We start from the raw sequence: 20,598 nt of genomic DNA on the forward strand, positions 1-20,598 counted from the left end.
GGAGCTTGGTTCGATCTGCGCACCACAGAGAGGGAACAACCGCTTCACTGATCACTTGAAAGCATACTGGAGCATTTAGTTCACATTTTAACCATGAAGCGCGGATTTTGCGGACTTATTCACTTTTTAATAACTTTCCCTCTCATCAGTGGATCACCTTTCCAACATAGCATGTTCCGGGGTAACGCATATTCTGGCACCGAAACACGACAGAGAAATAAGTGAGTAATGGATGTATTGTTCATATCATGTTTGCATGTTGATGCGAACCACTCATTGATTCGACTGATTAACGCACCTCATGTATCCTCTACGTGTAAATTAACTCTGTCACTTTAGGAAAAGTAATCCATGCAATGAATACCCACCGCAGCTTTCTATGCCAGGAGTGATTAACGGTGATTTTTCTGCAGAAACTGGTGCGCCTACGTTGTGCACAAGAACGTGAGCTGTGCCGTCGTGGGAGGCACGGAGAGTTTCCTGCAGCCAGAGGTTTTGCCGTGTCCACCGGAGCTGCCAAATTGTGCGCAACAAGTGATGTAAGTTCCCAGAAGTCCAGGACACTGGATGGAGGGCAGATGTTCTTTGCTTTTTATATTTATTTATTTTTATTTTTAACAATGTAAGGCAACACTGTTGCTTTTACTGTACAGCGTGGATTTATACACTGTCAAAAAACTTACTGTTGTGTTAAAATGCAAATCTTGAGCTTGGTCAGATGTTCGTCTGAGGTAGGGAGGTAGGATGAAGCTGTTCCTCTAACATTCCCCAGTGTTCTATGTTCTTCTGTGTTGTCATTATATTCTTATATTTGTATTATAGATTTTTTTTTCTTTAGGGCCAAAACTAACAAAGCATTGTTGTATCTGCATTAGTGATTTATTATTTCGTAAGCAGTGGTGTAGGAAGTATTCAGATCTCATACTTAAGTAAAAGTAGTAATACCAAAGTGTAATATACTCAGTTTCAAAAGTCCTGTGTTTAAATTCTAAAAAGTAAAAGTACAAAAGTATTGGCATCAAAATATACTTGTAGTTAAAGTACTTACAATGCAAATGGAGAGTGAAATGCAGAAATATATATTCATATACTTCTGTGTAGCTTATTATAAATATATATATATACACACACACACACACACATTAATTGATCTACAGAGACAGTATGAATGACATTCATTCTTAGAAGAATCTTAAAAACATTATTCAAGCATCTGTGTTGAATCTTCATGAAGGGCACTATGGTCAGACATAACTGACTTTGTTTTGCTTCAGTGTTCATTAAGCAACAAACACAACAAACACACTTGTGAGATGTAATTAATCATCGAGTGGCAGGGGCCTGTGGGCCAACAGTGTCCTCATGACGTAGAAGTGGTGGAAAGTCTTAGCCGTTTCCTGCCATTTAATTCAATGCAAATGTGACTATTGTTAATTTAATCTTAGTTGTCAACAAACAAGACTTTTATTGTGCTTTGACTCAAAGTTTACATTGTATTCCTGAGAGGGAGAGTTGCACAAGTCTTATATTGAGAATATAATGAGAAGAATTATTATCGCTATTATACTGTAACACATAAAATTGTATAAGCATCTGATTTTTTTAGAATGTAATCATGTCTTCATGTGTTGAATGCCTCCAGATATCAGACACACTTTAGGCCCATGTATAAGATTGCATACAAGACCGTAACGGAGCTGCAGTGGAGGTGCTGCCCGGGGTACCAGGGCCACGACTGCCGGGAGGTGAAAGACATAAAGCTGCTCCAAGTGGAGCATTTGCCTCATGCTCCATCTGCCTCTGGACATATTCCAGTCCCACAAGGTGAAAGACATCATTATAACTAAGGAAATCTAGCATGAAAATATGTGAAACAAAACAAGTAACTGCTGGTAACTGTTTCCCATCGCTCTATCTGTTTCACTTTATAGCTCCAGAACAGCAAACAGAGAACCAGAGGAATCATCCATGGGGAGTAGCGGGGCAGTTTGCAGGTCAGCCAGGTCACAGGCCACTGGAGGGTCATGGAGGATCTGCACAACACCTGGAGGAGGAGGTGCAGCGACTATCCCACATGGTCCTTAACATGCAAGCAAGAATGACAGACATGTCCTCCAATCTGAGACTGGATCTCCAAGAGGACGCCAGTAAAATGCTGGTTACGCTGTTGAATAACTACAGGCAGCCTGCCCGTGCCAGAGGCGCAGAGACCCACACCGTTCAGGTTCAGGACTTCTCTTTTGGACATGAGACAACGCAGATGGACGACGTCATGAACAAGATCAGCCAGGTCACAGACGATCTAGAGTCCAAGAGCAATACCCTGGATGACTTGCTTGGCCGTGTCAACCGCCATGATGGACAAATTAATCTGTTGATGGAGGCGGTGCACAACCAGCTGTCCACACCCCCTCCTGCTCTCCCAGCCAGTCCTACAGACCTGCGTGCCTACCTGGACGAGAAGATCCGCGCTCTGAGAGAGGAGTTGATGGAGGGCATGGACATCAAAATGGCAGACATGAAAAACTCATGTGATTATAAAATAATGTCAGTTCAGGAGCAGTGTGAGGGACAAGAATCCAACTACCTCAGCCTGGCCGAGCTCATGGACTCCAAGGAAACTGACCTGCGCAACGAGATCCAGGACCTTAAGACCAAGCTGGTTGATCCAAGAAAGGAGGACACCCGTCCTGTGGAGAACCTTGAGATCTGTCTGAACTCATCTGAGAAGACTGTAGCGGCCCAGTGCCTTTCTGTGGAGGAGAAGCTGAAAAAAGAACGGGCCGAGGTTATCAAAGACCTGAAGGAGACTCTGGAGAAAAGGCTGGCCTCCATGGAGGACAGACTCACCACCTTGTTGGTAGATACCAGCACCGACTCCCCATCTGGTGGTCTTTTGACTGCTGTAGATGCTATGGAGAATAGTCTTAAAGGCCAGATAAATGGCCTTGGAGCAATGGAGGGGCAACTCCTCAACTACAGCGCCAGCATTGAGAATGTACACAGCGAGTTGAGCCATCTGAAAGGGCGTGTGAGCAGGTTGGAGGACTCGCTATCAGATGTAGTCCACAGGCAGTCTCAGGTGTCTCTGATCCTCAACTCCACCTGGGGTCAAGTTAAAACAGGGGCTGAGCAGGAGGCCAAGGACCTTCTGGAGCTTCACAGGACCCAGCATCAAGAGCTGAGAAAGCGTCTGGATGAGCTGGGCAGGGAGGTGAAAGCCAAGGCCGACCACTGCAAGAACCAAACAGAAGATGTCGGGAAGGTGATTGCACACATGGACAGCCGCATTGTTAGTGTGGAGAGTTTATGTGGCAAGCTGGATCCCATCTCCGGTAGCCTCCAGAGGATCAAAGAGGGTCTGAATAAACACGTCACTGGGTTGTGGACTTGTGTCAACCAGCTGAATAGTACAGTTAGAGCTCACGCACGAGATATCGGAGGACTGAGGGGAACTTGTGAGAACCTCCAGAACCACATCTCTAATGCAGGCGGAGACCTCCAGGTGCTAACGAACAGCAAACCTGGGAAGACGGGTAAGCTGCTATACACACATAAACTCACCCATTTTATTTCCGTGGTGTGAATGATTACCCGTGAAGTAACGATTTAAAGCGACACTTACATTCCTCTTGAATATCTTCTTCTTCTTACAAATGAAAAGTTGAATACCTAGAATAAAACGCACTCTTGCTCAAGTCTGGTACCTGGTCTGGTATGACCACTGGCTTATGATGGCTAATGTTAGCCAATGTTATTACAGACGTTATACTGACTGAGTTAACTGACTATTTTCTGCTTGTGCTACTGTATTTTACTATTATTCTGTAAACTTCACCTGTGGCCACAGTGGGCACTTTTCAGCAGAAGTTACATCGTCATTCTTTAAACACAGGCTAAAACTGATTTCTCATCCACAGAAGTTTAAATAGAACCTTGAGATCAATTAAATAGCTGTAATATTTCCCAACATTTTAGATCATTGCTTGGACTATAGTCCATTTGTTTAGTCCAATAATGGGAGAGGCTGCGATATTGAAGTGTGTTAGAGTGTGTGAGTGAGAGGAAGTTGGATTTTTATTTAACCATGTTCTCAGTTAAAGGAGGCAGGGTTTATTAAAGACACATGCTTGATTAAATATACCCAACTTGTGTTGAGCAATGCTTTGACAAAAAGACATGCTTTTTTTGTGCATCCAAGTGTGCATTCATGTGTGTGTATATAAACTCCTACATGTATGAATAGTTTTCTTGGGAGTAAAATGTGAGAACGTCACCTTGTTTGATATCATATGGATCTATTTGATTATCCTTAATGCTGGATATTATTGCAAGACTAGTTGCGGTAAGCATATTTCAGAGTACAGATTTTCATATCACTGCATATGTTGCATATTTCTCGTATGAGCCGGCTTATAATGGTGCCTATGAGACCAAGTCGGACTTCTCTGACTCTCACAGTTGTAAATGGGAACAAGAAGCACGCCCATAATGTTTACGAGCCAGCTCTCTTCCTCTGGGACCGGCTAGTTTTCAGTCGCTGGTTTAATGGTGCAGGTGATGCCACATGTGATCCAGTCCAGAATCTTATGGGAGGGGAGCTGGAATGAAATAGTCCTTATTCCGGTTCTGGTTCTAGTCCAAGTCGGACCAGAGGCTTTGCATCATGTGTTTTCTGGCTGATTCTTCAGTTTTCTCATTTTTGCCAATCTGTAATGACTGGGACATGTTGCCACTCCACCCAATGGATGTGGTCATAATGTAATTTCATCATTCTGTCATTGGGAAGTTTTGCAAGTGGAAGCACAATTAATCATGATTTCCACTCATGCTCAGCGATGTTACATGGGCCATTTTGACCTCTGGCTCCTTGTTGTCTTTGCCCTGCCAGCTGCCTCATCCTATTGTCTCCCCCTCCCGGCTTATCTGAAGAGAGTGGAAAAACCTTCCTTGGAGAAGTCCATAACAGAGAGATCTCTACACAGCTTATCACAGCGAGCACTCATGGCCACCACTCTTTATATCAGAGCCAGGAGCTTCAGTTTGTTTAGATTAGGTGCTACTGGAATCAACATTTATATCACTCCTTTTCCTCACAACCCCTACAGTGCTTTATTTTAGTCTTCAAGTCCCATGCAGTTTTCTCACTTTTTTTGAACTGGCATGGCTGAGTTCCTTTTCTGTTGAAATAAACAGTGTGAACACTTAAAGCTGCACCAGGGTCCCAAGGGTCATTTGTCAATGTGTTTACCATGATGTCATACCGGTTGTTAACCTTGAATGACAGGGTCAGGAAAGGGGCAAAGACAGATGCAATGTGTCATTCATGAAATGATTTAGCTGCTTTCAGTGCTAATCATGACGTCATGGCTTTATTTTATTTTGGCTTGTTGACACAGGGCAGAAATACATAAGCCACTGAGGTTTTGCTGGAAACCCCCATTTTCATGTCAACAGTGGGCCTCCAGTGGATATGCATTACAGATACATGTACAGTTGCTCATAGTTTAGAAAAACTGAATTATTAATTAATACCTGAACTGAAATGAGCATTTCACTTGATTCTTGACCTTGACATAGTTTGAAGCAGAAATGGGCGCACTTTTAAACAAGGCACCATTTCTAAGAGGTTTAAAAGTTGTCGCTAATAGTTTTATTAATGATTAATCAACCAGTTATAATCCATTAATAAGAGCAACGTCTGGGTTGCTAGTGTTTCTTTTTTGTTTGGTAAGAATGCAGTTATAAATGTAGGTCATCTATTAAAAAAATGGCTTTTGGAATTCACACTTTCTATTAAGCCAATCAAGTCTAGAGTTATAAATGTTAATACATTGTTAATAAATAGATTTTTGTCCAGATACTCAGCAGGTTTTCCTAAAAGGTAAGCGGTCCATGAGAGTAACTACCTGATTACTAAATGGCTTTTTTTCGCTGCGCCTTCAACCACATCGCACATCATTATAATCCATGGTAACGGTGCAAACACCCCTGTCCATGTCCCCTTATATATTGTTATTATTATTATATTGTATAAACAATTGATCACAAACAATGTTTTTTGCATACTTGGAGCCATACACTACAAAGTGCCTTTTCCTGTGTGCATATGTAAAATGTATACGTTTTCTAATCCTTTTACTTGCGTTAAAGCACATCTCTCTCGTTGTGTTTGACAAGGCGGCCTCCACTCACTTAAAGCATTGTAGAGCTCTATTATGGGGACAGGAGATTAGAAAGCACGCTTTCCTGCTTCTGACAACGCTCAGTGTTTAAGCTGGTAGGTCAGTGACCTACGAGAGATGAGGTCATTGGTAGGGTGACGCTCTCTGGTCAGTGGTCAAACATGATAACCCCATGAACCAAAAACAAGATGGGACCTAACAGAAAGCCCTCAAGAACAATATTGCCTGCGGCATTTGGTGGCTGCTCAGTTTATACCCTCTTATCTTGACAGGGAGGGTGTGGCATTATCTTACGTGAAACATTTAGCAAACTCCCTTTTATCTCCTGCGCCCAGTTTTTCAAAAAATGTAATCTGGATCAAATTGATGCAGATTTGGAAATGTTTTGCTCTTCAGGATCACCTGATCCACCTTACTTTTATGACCACATTTTTGGTAATCAAGGTTTGATCCAGATCAAATGTAAGATCGGATTACATGATCTGATCTTGTTCGGAATCCCTCTTTTGCTTTTGAAAAACCCATTTCCAAGATTTGATCCAATCCGTGATCCTAAATCCCACTGGATTACTTTTGAAAAACTGGGCCCTGAGTTCTGAGCCTAGATTTATTGATTCCTAAATAAAGTCTTATGAGCGCAGTGTGTTTTTGACTAACTGTGACTCATAAAGTCAACACTTTCCAAATTGCTGTGCAGTCATTATTATGTGGTATGTAATGCGGAAAGTGGGCATTCTTGTGACACAAGGGGCTGTTGTATTTTGGGGCTGTGGGGGGTTTAAGTGACTAACAACAGAGCCAGGGTTTCCCATGCTGCTTTGCTGGATAGATTGCAAATTTGTGGCCAACAGCAGACCCAGCTGCATTTGTTTACAGCTCACCTCTTTCATCATGACATACACTCTCGAGTACATCCATCCACCCTGTGTTTGCCTCTTTTATCCTTGTAGCACTAGGCCTGAAATCAGTTTTGAATCCCTCCCATCAAAGGCTACTCACATACCTCGCTTTATATGAGCAGCGACACGACTAACAAACGCAGACCAGTGAAACACATGCACATGTGCGTATATGCAGACTTAACCCCCTTAGCTGTTTTATGGTTACATGCCGGTCCCTCGCCACATGTTGTGTTTAACAGGCAGACTTTTCTGGCTTCTATACTAAATGACCCTTTTCCCCGGGGAGAGGGGACAAGCTGCCTGGTGGTTGAACATGTGGCTGTGCCTTGGTATGCTGCTGGTATGCCTTTTATGTGCAGATTTCCCCGGTAGAACAGAAGAGTTGGGGGCTGTTGTCTTGTTGTAGAGCAGAGTTTGTGTCCCCAGCCAGGAGGGTTGATTTGTTGATAAACTCCAGGGTTCGTCCCAGCAGTGGTTCTCAGGAATGCAGCGGTACATTCAGAGCTGATCACCATATGATGGGAGATGGGGAATTGGTCTGTCATTTTCTCTGTTCATGGCCATTAGAACAGGCTTGGATAACCACTCACTGTTTGGCTGTTAATGAGTCTACAGTAGCCCTGTCATAAACATAAACGCATGTTTCTTGAAAAGTTCAAACGCAAGTGAAAAAGTAGACATACAACATAGAATATAATTTCATGTTATTGCTATGAGGTTTGTCAACATTTGTTGGTGCAAACAAGTCATTTTCAAAAGTTTGAAACAATTACGCTGTGGACCAGTGTCATTCATATTAATTAAGAGAGGCCTGCCAGTAAATACTACGGTTATGAAACCTGTCATTTTTGAGTTTGTGTAAGAGAGGTATTCATTTGATTTCAAATGTATTATGATTGTTAGACCATAGTTGTATTGGAGGTATGTGACAATGTTAAATGACATAATGTGTCCGCTGTCAAAAGACTTTGCTATAACATTAAATACAGTATCTCTGTTTGCATTGGGGCATTTGATCTCAAACTTTTTATGTCATGCCCCCCTTAGGGAAAAACACAAATTGATGTGCAAATTAATAACACTTAATAAACTTGTACATGCCAGTTGGTCTGAAGACATCTCGCAAACCTGAACCTTGATTGCTTTGCAGGACTCAAAGCACCTTTGTTAGCTTATTGTTTCTTCATGAATATTACTTTATTTTAATTTTTTTTACTTGACCTGCTCTCCACATTTTCATGTGTGACCTCCTGCAGTGGCCCTGCCGCCAGTTTGAGAACACATTACACTAGACAAAAACGTGTGTAGCACTGCTTTATGGCAATCATATATTCCCATAATTTCCATTTCACCCATTACAATTTTCTCAATTAAATTCCTAGAAAATGTACTCCTATCATGATATTAATCAATATTGCACAGTATTGAAATATACTGTAAAATGACATAAATCAATGCCTATTTGCGTCTTCTGCTCATAAATGTTTCTGACTGCATATGGTCTCCAAACATCTGCATCCATGCATCTATCTCTCTCTTACCTGCAACCTCTCCAGCGCTCACTCCATATCTGTTTTTTTTAGGTGTTCAGGTTGCTGTGGAGGACGGTTTAGGTAAGAGCCCTGCGGGGCCGCTTGGTCCTCCGGTCGCCTCCCTCCCACAGCCACCTGTGATAGAGACCGGAGAGGCGGGACCCCCCGGCAAGATGTCCTCGTCCAAGTTGCCCAAGGGGACAGATGGCAGCATGATACCTGTTCAAGGCTTTGCTGGAGCTCCAGGTGAGTCACACCCACATGTACATGCACTCAGCTCTGCATGTTTCCCAGGATTGTTTCATGCGTCTCATTTTTTTGTTTTATTTCATCAGCCTCCGCAGTCAAATCTACTGACTCGCTAAAGCCCAGCGTGCCACTCATCTCAGGTAAATACTCTTTTTTTTCTTTTCTTTGTGCTGCATCACATTAACCTTTCAAGAGTGAATGCCAATATTTTTGTTTTGATCAACAGATGTGAACATGGCCAACAGACTATCACCACAGGAACCTGCCTCTGCTTTAGGTTAGAATGTATTCAGTCTACAGGTTTCTACCTCTTTTAATATGTTTGTTAGTTAAAGCGTAACTCTCGCCAAAACGCAACCTAGGGTCTTTTTGTAAATGTACCCGAGTCAAACTTTCGTTCATTTTTGGTCAAATGGCCTTTTGAATGGGAGAGCTAGGGGCACTATTATGATAGCATCAAAATCACTATTTTTAAAACCCTAAGAAGGCTCGACACAACATGAAACCAGGGGCTCTACACATGAACTCCAGCATTGAGAACATTGTTTGTGTACACAGAGTTTACTAAAAAAGGTTTTAACAATCATCACTGTAGCTGTTGGTTTTTCCGGTTGCTGTCCATCTAGACAGTCAAAAATAGTCGATCTCCAAATGCAACGTAACAGGGAGGAGAGCAAAGATGGAAAGCTCCTAAAGCTTAGTTCCATATAAGTGCACAAATAATTTGTTGTTTTGTCGTTAGTGAAAAACAATATTGACCTTGGTTGAAAAAGGAGTCTCATATAAGAATGACATTTCCTCCTATGGAGTCCGTTCATTCGTATTCGGAGATCAACACTTTTTGACTGACAAGATGGCGGATAGCGTAAACGACAACTGCTAAAGTGACTCGTTCAAAACCTTTCTTTTTATTAAACTCTGGGTACACAAACAATATTGTCAATGCTTTCGTTCATGTGTAGAGCCCCTGGTGATACTTGGAGAAAAGTTTCATGTTGTGTCGAGCCTTCTTAGTGTTTGAAAAATAGCTATTTTGATGCTATCATAAAAGCGCCCCTAGCTCTCCCATTCAAAAGGCCATTTGACCGAAAATGAGAATACGGTAAATCTTAAAAACGGCTTTTCCGTCCTAATTATGTTTTTAAACGAAAATTTGACTCGGGTACATTCACAAAAAGTCCCTAGGTTGCATTTTGGCGAGAGTTTGGCTTTAATGTTTCCTTTCCTGCGTTCAGGTGAGAAGGTGTCGTTCTCAGCTGGTCTGACTCTTCCTCCGTTCCAGGGAGAGATCGGAATCATTCGATTCAACAAAGTGCTGATCAATGATGGAGGACACTATGACGCTCATACAGGTAACTGTTACTACAGTCGCACTGGCCCAAACAATTAACCATCAACCTACATTTTACTCCACAGTTTGTTATTGTACATTTCAGTTTGAACTGTTGTGAATTTAATTTGAACGCTGGCGATTATTTTGTAATTAAATGTAATTATTATTTAGTAGGGGTGCACGGTTCAGAAATTGTCACGATTCGATTCAATATCGATTTTTAGGCTCAAGATTCGATTCAAAATCGATTTTCAATTCAAAAAAACGATTCACAGTATGTAAATGAGTTACTTTTCCCATGTGATTGCAGTAGACATACAATTAAATAAATAATAATAAAAATTTGAATCGATTTTTGGATTTCTATGAATCGATTTTGAATCGGTAGAGCTTGAATCGTGATTTGAATGTCCATCCATCCATCCATCTTCATCCGCTTATACGGGGTCGGGTCCGGGGGTAGCAGCTCCAGCAGGGGACCCCAAACTTCCCTTTCCCGGGCCACATTAACCAGCTCCGACTGGGGGATCCTGAGGCGTTCCCAGGCCAGGGTGGAGATATAATTCCTCCACCTAGTCCTGGGTCTCCCCCGAGGCCTCCTCCCAGCTGGACGTGCCTGGAACACCTCCGATTGAATGTGAATCGATTTTTTTGCACACCCCTAATATTTAGGCTATAAACGGTCCCATCACAATTAACAAGAAATCCAAAGTGATGATGCTTCTTTTGTTTGACTAACAGGCCAAAACAACAATGTACAATTCATACCCCTTACTGTTTATTCCACTTTCTATTTATTCTATATTTTTTCTATAAATTCTATAAATGACTCTGCACTTAACTGTTTTTGTCTGGTTAGACGGTAAACTGCATTTCGTTGTCAGAGGATCACTATTATTGGTAGGATTAATCCTCTGGAGAACATGAATGTCTGAAGGAAATTCCATGGGAATCCTAAACTATTTTAATCTGTCTGCCCAGGTGTGTGTATTATAAGCATATGGGTGTTGTTCTCAGGTATCTTCACAGCTCCCTCCGACGGCCGCTACCTGGTGACCGCTGTGCTCACAGCCCAGCACGGTGAGAGGGTCGAGGCGGTCCTGTCTGTGTCCAATCAAAGCATTCAGAGGTTGGACTCGACGGGCTTCCTGTCAGAAGCGGCGGCAGCGCCCTCACATGATCGGTGTAACTGCAGCGGTTCAGCCTCACTGAGTCTGGTTCTGTCGCTGAGGAGAGGAGATCGAGCAGGACTGGTCATGACTGCTGGAAAACTCGCCAGCTCAGCCTCCTCTGAGATCCTGTCATCTTTCAGCGCTGTGCTTCTCTACCCCAGCCCATCAAAACGGTAGCCCTGCCATTTTTAAAGACACCTTATATAAGCCATAAGTGGAGTATGGTGTACATTACTGGGGACACATTAAGGCTAATGGTGGTATCACATTATCAGAGGAGGGAAAGAAATGTCTTTACCAGCACGGGACAATGTTAAATGAGATTATTTCTATCATTAGTACTTATATATAGTGTGTATACATTGCATTCTTTTATATTTTCATTGTGAAGTTTTGTCTATGACCTAGATCTTACACATACACATTTATTTGTGGTCCACTGCAGTAATCAGTTTTTCCTTAGTATTTAAAAACTGTGTATTGTAAGTGCACCACCTTGCAATTGCTGATGTTATTGAGTTGTGCACATATTTGAATTCCAGTTGGTCCAATTTATTCATTACTTGTTTAGGAAATCAGTTAGTGTTTATTTTCTCAGAAACATCCTACAGTTCATACCAGTTTTCATTATTGCATATATTATTTCTTATTGGTGCTAAAATTGTCAACGTGCAAACTAAGCTTTGATTGTTTCAAATACAATTTGTGGTTTTATTAATGCATCATTCATCATTTAACAGTTTATTATTACAACACATAGTTTATAATATGTATACAGAGTTCATACTATACCTATTAACTTAGAGTACTTATACTTAAATAATTCATGTTTTCTGAGCTCAACTCTCAGACAGACAATCTAGCAAATAGAAAGCAGATTAAATGTATTTATCAAAACCGTCATCCAAAACATACCTGGGCTCACATTGTTACATCACAATGTAAATTGGATTGCCATGAGGTAAATTACAACAATCTACAGAAAACACTTTAAGCAGCAGCAGCAAAGGTTCTTCACTGAAAAGTGAAATAAGACCACTAAACCAAGAAAATACTGTGTTCTCTTCACACAAAGTGCATCACTTTCATAGAAAGAATGCATTCAACTTTACTTACAGCTGCACAACTGAGCATGAAAATGATATAAACAAAGAGGCCTAGCATTGATATACTGTATTTTTCACAATGACAAAATCAAAGAAGTCTGGCAAAAACTTCAGCAAAGATTGATCAAAAATACTTTTCTACCGTCAGTCTAACTAAATCTTGATTTTGGAGGAAAAAAATACCTTATACAAAATGGCAGCAATATCTACCGTACAGAAAGTGCTTTTTTTCCAAATTGCAGTAATGCAATTATTAACTATTAATTTCACATTTTTTCTCATAGTGCAAAATCATTAAGCTTTGGAGCAAAGATGTAAGACATGTTTTGCGACCATTAAAGAGTGGATAAGGCCTTTTAAAGGGATAAAAATACAAAGCTGCTATGACTATTACCTTGTATTTTTATGATAGTGCTCAATTCAGGGAGAGAGCACAATACAGCGAGTATTTTTGTTTCATACCGAGCCAGTAGCCAGTTTAAACACCTCCACTCCTAAATATGTGCTTAGAGAATATCTTCTCATAAGCACTGTAAAAGAAACTATTCAAATGTTAAGAATAAAAACTCATACAGTATGTCATACTTTTGGCTTTCGTATGTGCCAAAAGCTTACAGCGCCTTCAAATACACCTCTTAACTGTGTAGCTCAAGCACAAAGAATACAAGCAGGTAAAGGGAATAAATGAAATGAGATGATGTTGTGCATTAAAAAATATGGAATACATTCATATCCCAAACTTCTTCACTTCAGTGGAATGTGTCTAAGATAATATCAAACTATTCCAGTAGCCTACAAAAATTGACAATTACAAAAACTTAACTATTATAAACCAGTGCATACAGGCATTACTGCTCTGAGTTATGTCGATAACGTTAATGGAAAATGTTAATATCGTTTTGAGTTAGAGCAGCTCCTCAAAACACACCTCAGCGATCGGCTGTCTCCAGTAACAGAAGGAGCTGAACTCTGGACAGCTGAAGGTGGCGCTGTGTTGTGAACTTCGTAAAGGAAAAACATGCTCCACCAGCTCACTCAGCCGGCTGTATCTGTAAGATAAAAAGCAGCGATAAGAACAATAAACATATGTCTGAGAGAAACCGCTGACAGACAAACGACGACTCCAGTAATGCTTGGAGACTTACGATGTTTTATTGCCTTTGGCTTGCTCGAGGATTAACTCCCCTTTGGGATTCACTGTGAATATCCGACACACGGGCACACCCACTTGCTTGTAGGCAAACACGTCCTAAAACACAGAGGAACAGACAACAAAGATAATTTTCAGAGTAATGGCATCTAACCGACCATAACATTATACCTCTTTTTCATATAAAAATATAATTAGGATTTATTGAAGATATAAAATAAATAATACTTACGCTTGCTCGGTTTCCAAAGGCTGCATAGAAGGGATGTGTGTTTGGGAAAAACAGGTTCTTGATGTCTGTGAGGCATTCGATCTTGAACTTCTCAGGCTTTTTTTCTATGATCTCTCTAACAAGACAATTACAAAGAAAGGATTACACACTTAACCTCTGACCTTTCACTGCTGCTGGAGTTGCCTACTGTATTATTTATTACCATTTATAGAATCAATGAGTATCCAAAATAACCATTAAAACTGGTTATTAAGGTTACCAATTAAGTGAAAATGCATAAAAGCGAATTCTGAGATTTTTGGTTTTCAAAAACAAAAGTATAGGTCTTTAGCTGCTCAACAGTGCATAATGTGAGTGTGACCAGTGTTGAGACACATTTTAATTCCAGCTAAGCCAACAAAAGACCTAGCAAAATGACTTACTAATATTGAAATAAACTCCATTTTTGCTTGATCTCAACTTTAAATTGCTGGCAGTCTAGTAACTAAAAGCACCGCCGTTAATACCAGACATCTGCCAATGCTGCTTCAAATCCTCGGTCGATAAACGCCTATAACTTAAATCCAAATAATGCTGTTGACTGAAGCTTAGAATAAATGCTTAGGTAAAGGATTTCTTACCTGTGGAAGGCGGAGAAGAGGCTGCTGGGGGAGAGCATGAGCGGCCCTTGAGGCAGGAGAGTCCCTCTATCGTTCACCCAGTGCAGATATCCTCGGGTCATGTCAGCCATGCCGATTGCTCGGGCCGAACAGTACAGGAACTTGTAACCATTCCTGTAGCAGTAAGATATTTATTGATAGGTTAAACCTGTTACTTAACTTCAGCCCCATCGCTGTTTGACGTCTCTTATGCTGACAGAATAGAAATAAATCGGTATCTTACTCGTGCACTGAGTGGTAGAGCTTAGCGATGCCTTGATGAGTCCAGTCTTTTCCAAGCTGAGGCAGAATTTGACCAAACACATCTGACCTGTGGGAGGACAATGATTTAGGGTCCTAAAAAAACCTTTCAAATGTTGTGAATGGGATTGGATTAGTTTTAAGTCTCTGTGAGCAGCCTGAGAACATCACAATGTAATTTATTGCTGCCTGAAAGAGAACACAGTAGAATTATAAAGAGGTGGATATTTCTCATACTTGGTGATGGTGCCATCGATGTCAGAGATTATGACCTTGTCGTCCCAGTTCCACAGGTAGATGGTTCCCTCGCAGCGACATGTCCCCTGGTACTGAGTGGTTATGCTGAAGGTGACATCATTGGGGCCCTCTCTTAGCTTCAGGCTGGCCTGTAACAGACAGGAAATCAGCGGCGTTTAAAAGTGTACCCATTAATTTAGCAATGCTTTCCTATAAAAATGTCAGACTCATGATGGAGAGTTAAAAAAAAAAATGTTGATGCAGCAGGACTAGAGAGATTCCTTATTCATCATCAGAAAAACAGCAGACTGATGAGACAGCTTCTGTGTTTGCCTAATTTTAGCCACACTACCAGTATCAGGGATCACTTGTCTTACTATCTGGTCAGACGACAGGCGGAGGGACTTCTTGTAAGAGTGACAAGGCACCAGGGCCGGGCCTTCTGTCTGCACATGCTCAGTAGGTGGCCGAGCAGGTGCCACAGCGTTCAGCTCTTTAGTCTCATCGTCGCTGGACCACTCTGCTGCTTTCTGCCTGCTGGAGAGAATGCAATCTGAAGTGAGACCAGCAAATAATATGATGGCGACTGAGTTTTAGACAAATGTATGTAAGAATAAGCCCAATGAAAAGGCAATGCACTGACATAAAGCCATATTTATACTTGTGTGTGAGTCATGGTCAACCAGCAAACCCAGTAGAATCATTTACAGCCACCAGAGGGTAGTAGACCTCCCTGCCTGTAACTCTGCTTTGTTTAACACTAAATATGCAGAATCTTTTTGACTTCTTATTTTACACAAAACCTGCATGCACCCTTAATAATCCCCGAAACAAAGTTTAAAACTAGAATCTCCCAGCTGCCTGGTCCAAAAAGTCTTCCTCCTGAATTCTTAACGATGAGTTCATGAGTCATAAAATGACTAAGATGCTAATCCAGCCTGTGTGGGACATGTTTACCCAACATTGCCTGTGTTGGTGTGTGACTGTAATGTTGTGAAGAAGCTGACTCACTGTGTTTCTGGGGCCTGGTGAGGAGAAGGGCTCTCTGTGGTCCGAGACTCCTGTCTCTCTGACTTGGTCTCTGATGATAACTAAAGAGAAGACATTATCGGCTTCTTTTATTTTACATAATGCAAAACCAGGATGCTATGGTTATTGGTGCATTTGGGCAACCTGTTCTTTATTTGCCTAGGATAATTTACAATGCAAAGTCACTCAAACAGTATGGGATTCCCACTGACCTCTGCTATACTGTAAACACACAGATAGATCTGTGACTTCTGGCTGAGTCATGCATTCAGTACCTGCTTCACGCTGCTCTTTCTCCAGAACCACCAGCGTCCAGACTTTTTTGGCATTTTCTCCTTCACCCAGGCCTCCTCTGTAGCCTGCCATTCAGATACATGATTCATGTATACATAGAAATACTGTGCAGATACACAGTATAAGATCAAAAAGTACTCTATAAAACACATTCAACAAAGCGTATACCTTTGGCAAGTTCTTCTGAAAAGCCTGCATACTAAGTATCAACGGTGCTGCCAGTGTCCAGTTGTAATACCTGGTGGAAAAAGGTTTTAGCTCTAATGTGGACATCAAGTAATTACATATTAATGAATCATATTAATTAAACTTTGGTGAGTGTTTTAGGAACTGAATTGGGAGATGCAAAACTCACCTGTTTGCAATTCTAACTACCAAATTAGGATTGTCGATTATTGCTGGATTCTCTGCAAATTCATTATAGGTGATGATGTGCTCCATGAATTTTTCTGGAATAAATGAAACATAAAAGCCTGATTTTAAATGATGGTATTTGCCAATAATATTAATAACAAATCCATCAGCATGCAGGAGCTGAGAAACGGCACAGTCACAACAGGTAATACATCCTGCTTATTTACTTTTCAACAAGGATTCAAAGCTTTACTTGCCACATACACAAGTAATATGATTAGTGAAAGGCAATGTGGTGCCCTCCTAATGTGCTAAAAAACTAATATGAAAAATAAGGATTAGAGAAAATAAAGGACACAAATTCAAGATAGAAATGTATAAATATAGTTAAAAACAAGTTAACGTAAATATGTAGCAAGCATGCAATGTGCAGGGCAGTGCAAAGCTTTAATGGGCACACAGGTAATAGAGTAAATCCTAAAAAATGAATACTAAATGACTGTTAACATCCTGTATGAGCAATAAAGTTCAGTCAGCTGCTGCTTTCAAAATCTACCGTCCATCCTGTATTTCTTTTTGGAAGATATAACTACTGGGATTTTCAGACAGGTTTTATCAGTGTTGCTGCAATAAATAAATCGCTGCTAATATTGGTGGGTACCTTTAAGGATCTCTGAGTTCTCACCAACACCTCCACACAGTGACAGGGTGACATCAGGGAGATCGCCAGCAGAGTCAGACAGACACTCAGTGCCGCTGTCTGCTGCTGCGCTGCCAACAGACTGGGGAGACTGGGATCCAGAGCGCCTCTCCACCTCAACCTGCTCAGACTCACTGAAAACACACACAGTCCAATTTCATCACAGAGTTGCATAAATAGCTGCAGCCATTTTTATGCATTAGTGATGGCAGTTATTTTCACTACTTCTGTTTACAGGTAGGGCTGGGTATCAAACCTCAATATTTGGCAAGACAGCACAAGTACTGAAAACTGTTATTTCCTAAAGTTGGCAATGAATGCTTTCTCACCTATGGTACATACACTCACAATAATCCTAAATGAGGTAACGTGACTGAAATGATTCCCAGGTTTTGTACCTTTTAGGGAAGTAACGGGCAACAACATCGGGTTCAAGTGCATTCAGGTCATCCAGGTAAATATCTTCAGGTCCCTGATGTTGGCTCCTCTTCCTCACACCTTTTACGAACGCAAGACAAGAGACGCCTACTCAGAAATCGCTGACTTCAATTTTGTTTGTTACTTTTTACTTCAAAACTTCTGCATGTGAATGCAGAGCAGACAGAATATACACTCAGCCTCTCCCCAAAAAAAAACCACATCCTTCCTGTTAACATTCACTTACATTTCAGTAGAGTACTTTCACACAATCTGGAGTTTTACTCAAGACTTTCCCACGTTTAAGAATTATTGAATAATGAAATGACAATCAAAATAATCTTTTACACAATTTTTAAAACATTCAATAAGCAGTAGCAGATAGAATTAAAGGTTTTAGCCTATTCTGGAGTCCCTTGAATCTAATAGTTTTTTTTTAAATCTAAACTTTTGCTTATCCTAGATTTATTTTTATTTGATTATTTCCTTATGAGATTCATTGTACTCATTCAGTCACTAAAATAAAAATATTCAGCGCCCCGATCATTTAACAGTCTATGAAATTCTTCTTTTTTTTTGCAGAGAAGCCAAACCAACAACTACTACTGTACCTACATCAGAAATAGCTGAAATCCTTCTTAGAATACTTTAGAATTAGGCTGAAACACATCTTTTTTTATTTTTATATCAACACTACAGAATAAATTCCCTTCAATTAGGAAGACCACGTAAAGAAACCTAGTTATAAAAGGAGGTTGTGTTACCTCTCCTCTTGGCGGGGGAGTCGGTGGGTTTGGATGGGGCTCTTGGATCAGGACAAACAGCTGCCGAGTCTCCAGCCATGTTACCGGCTACACTGGCAGCAGTACTGCTGTCCCTGCAGCTGGGTGGGGAAGACTTCCACTTGGGCTTGCATGCGGTTTTTGGGATGAGGTCAGAGTTAGTGGGACACGGCTCAGAGGTAAAACTGTTGGACATTAAATCTGAAAGGTCTGGCTTGTGCTTGGTAATGTTTGTATTGCGTGATGAAGCTTCGGGGGGCTGTGGTTTGAAGCTGCACTGATCAATTCTGATGGTCCGAGGCTCTGGCTTTACAATACTGCAAATGGGATCTGTGGTTCTCTCTCCTTCCCTTTCCTCCATGGCTTCTGTGCTCAAGATAACCCTGAAATGTGTGTTCTCAGAGGGAGTGATAGTCAACGTCTTTGGCTCCAATTTGTCCTTTTTGTTGACCTGGATGCAAGAAAGAACAGCACAAGATAAAGCTATAATATACATACACAAGTCCTTACTAAGTCTCTAAATATGTATAAATGAGGATATGAACTAAACTTGCAATTCAACCCCACAAATGTCCCTTGTTTCACAAAGTTTAGACCAGATTCCACCAGTCTAGATCTGTGGCTTACCCTGGTGGATTCTGGAAACTCTCCCCAGGTCCACTGCATGTGGGACTCAGCCCTGAGCATGCTTTCTGCTGGCTTTACCATCAGCTCAGAGTCACTCTTGGGTGACATGGGCTCCGACATCTCCCTGCTGTAAGCAAACAGCACATTTCCACTGAGTCAGCTGTAACAAGCCCGTGGGAGCGATTTGTTTTACTCAGCCTTGCCTGTTTTGATAAAGTGGATAGTCTCACTGATTCTCTATGCTTGTATGAACAATGTAAGAAATTGACAGGACAGAGCGGGGGGGCGTACGTAGTGCAAGGGGGCCAGTCTCCATCAGAGAAAGGGTAGCTGTCCCATTCGAGGGCGGTGAGAGGGGAATGTTGCTTGTAGTCCATATTTTCCTTCACCATCGAGAGCGATGATGCCCTGAAGACAGGAAGCAATTAAATTAACATATGGTTTACGACGAATAACACACAAAAATCCAGCTTTTAAAGTGTCTACTTACCGTCCGTTTTGCGCATTGTGCTCCTCATCTGAACTGAGCTCACACAGCTCCAGCTCCCCGCCTGCAGGTGTGGTTTGCTCCTCCCTGCGTGGCTCGGCCTTGTGCTTCCTCCTGCGTCTTCTCTTCTTCTTGCCGGCGGTGTTGGAGCAGGGTTGGGGGTTTCCAGAGGTAGAGTCTTCTGGATTCAGAGGCTGACCGTTCTCCGCTGCTGATCCATCACACCTGGGCTCTCTGCTCCTGAACAGAGCCTCTTCTGTAGGGATGGGCGAGGTCACCAGGTGGGCTGGGACAATCTCCTGTGTCGAGGTAGAAAATAAATAAGCTACATGCTGCTGCGAGGATTTTCTTAGCCACAGCGATGCTTTGAGCTAAATGCTAGCATGCTGATGTTATTCAGCTATAATGTTTACTATGTTCACCATCTTAGTTTAGCGTGTTGGCACAAAGCAAGCAATGTTGTATGTTGTTATCACAGTAATTTAATTTCTACAAGTAAACATCAGTTTAGCTGAAATATTTTTCATCTTCATCATAAACTCTTCAAAACTCACATTGTGCTGCTCTGTCTCCTGGACAAAAAAGGCCTCACCGTTGTCTCCCAGCTTCATGTGCAGCTCTACAGGTTCCCCATTGATTTCTATATCAATCTGCAGAGTCAAACAACACATGTAAGAACTCTGTAAGAAATACTCTGTACAAAGCTTTACTGTGTAGTGCACCACAATCTCCTCAGTTGGCCTCAAGCAGACATTAATTAGGTTTGTTAACAGCAGAAAAGCACCATAGGCATGCACAAAACAGCTTATGGATAAAACAGAAACTGTGCCACAGATTTACCTGATGAATTAGAGTTAAGCCAGAGAAAGAAAACCGGGAACAGCTTGCACGAAGGCTTGCTATTTTCAGCA

At 41.4% G+C, this 20,598-nt stretch overlaps 2 protein-coding genes across 8 annotated transcripts in view; one reads left to right on the forward strand and one right to left on the reverse strand.

The window, feature by feature from the left end:
* emilin2b (elastin microfibril interfacer 2b) lies at window positions 1-12,100 on the forward strand. The gene is made up of 9 exons (XM_078281306.1): window positions 1-221; window positions 414-539; window positions 1,643-1,824; window positions 1,932-3,536; window positions 8,671-8,865; window positions 8,955-9,008; window positions 9,095-9,145; window positions 10,104-10,220; window positions 11,219-12,100. Exons 1-9 carry the CDS (start codon window positions 94-96, stop codon window positions 11,548-11,550), a joined length of 2,790 nt encoding a protein of 929 aa, XP_078137432.1. The 5' UTR covers window positions 1-93; the 3' UTR covers window positions 11,551-12,100.
* Window positions 8,389-20,598, reverse strand: part of LOC144537527 (phosphatidate phosphatase LPIN2-like) — a 19,676-nt gene continuing 7,466 nt past the window's right edge. The window contains exons 3-21 of one of the 7 annotated variants that reach the window (XM_078281301.1): window positions 20,242-20,337; window positions 19,691-19,986; window positions 19,492-19,608; window positions 19,201-19,327; window positions 18,556-19,024; window positions 17,773-17,872; window positions 17,336-17,508; window positions 16,676-16,793; window positions 16,489-16,558; window positions 16,302-16,385; window positions 16,009-16,088; window positions 15,375-15,534; window positions 14,998-15,146; window positions 14,744-14,830; window positions 14,482-14,634; window positions 13,862-13,976; window positions 13,625-13,728; window positions 13,408-13,528; window positions 8,389-11,427 (exon numbers count right to left, since the gene is read on the reverse strand). In XM_078281301.1, coding sequence (XP_078137427.1) covers window positions 11,407-11,427; window positions 13,408-13,528; window positions 13,625-13,728; window positions 13,862-13,976; window positions 14,482-14,634; window positions 14,744-14,830; window positions 14,998-15,146; window positions 15,375-15,534; window positions 16,009-16,088; window positions 16,302-16,385; window positions 16,489-16,558; window positions 16,676-16,793; window positions 17,336-17,508; window positions 17,773-17,872; window positions 18,556-19,024; window positions 19,201-19,327; window positions 19,492-19,608; window positions 19,691-19,986; window positions 20,242-20,337 — 2,640 coding nt within the window. In that variant the 3' untranslated portion in view covers window positions 8,389-11,406. Of the gene's footprint in view, window positions 11,428-11,461; window positions 11,553-11,903; window positions 13,529-13,624; window positions 13,729-13,861; window positions 13,977-14,481; window positions 14,635-14,743; window positions 14,831-14,997; window positions 15,147-15,374; window positions 15,535-16,008; window positions 16,089-16,301; window positions 16,386-16,488; window positions 16,559-16,675; window positions 16,794-17,335; window positions 17,509-17,772; window positions 17,873-18,555; window positions 19,025-19,200; window positions 19,328-19,491; window positions 19,609-19,690; window positions 19,987-20,241; window positions 20,338-20,598 lie in introns of those variants that run through there. The other 6 variants (XM_078281300.1, XM_078281298.1, XM_078281302.1 and 3 more) reach the window with 6 other exon arrangements.

Source organism: Sander vitreus, chromosome 22, assembly GCF_031162955.1.
Source record: "Sander vitreus isolate 19-12246 chromosome 22, sanVit1, whole genome shotgun sequence".
NCBI classification, from domain to species: domain Eukaryota; kingdom Metazoa; phylum Chordata; class Actinopteri; order Perciformes; family Percidae; genus Sander; species Sander vitreus.

Coding starts and splice junctions, on each gene's coding strand:
- emilin2b (XM_078281306.1), top strand. CDS start 94: ATGAAGCGCGGATTTTGCGGACTTATTCACTTTTTAATAACTTTCCCT. Junction 540..1,642: donor AATTGTGCGCAACAAGTGAT/GTAAGTTCCCAG, acceptor GAATGCCTCCAG/ATATCAGACACACTTTAGGC. Junction 1,825..1,931: donor ACATATTCCAGTCCCACAAG/GTGAAAGACATC, acceptor TTCACTTTATAG/CTCCAGAACAGCAAACAGAG.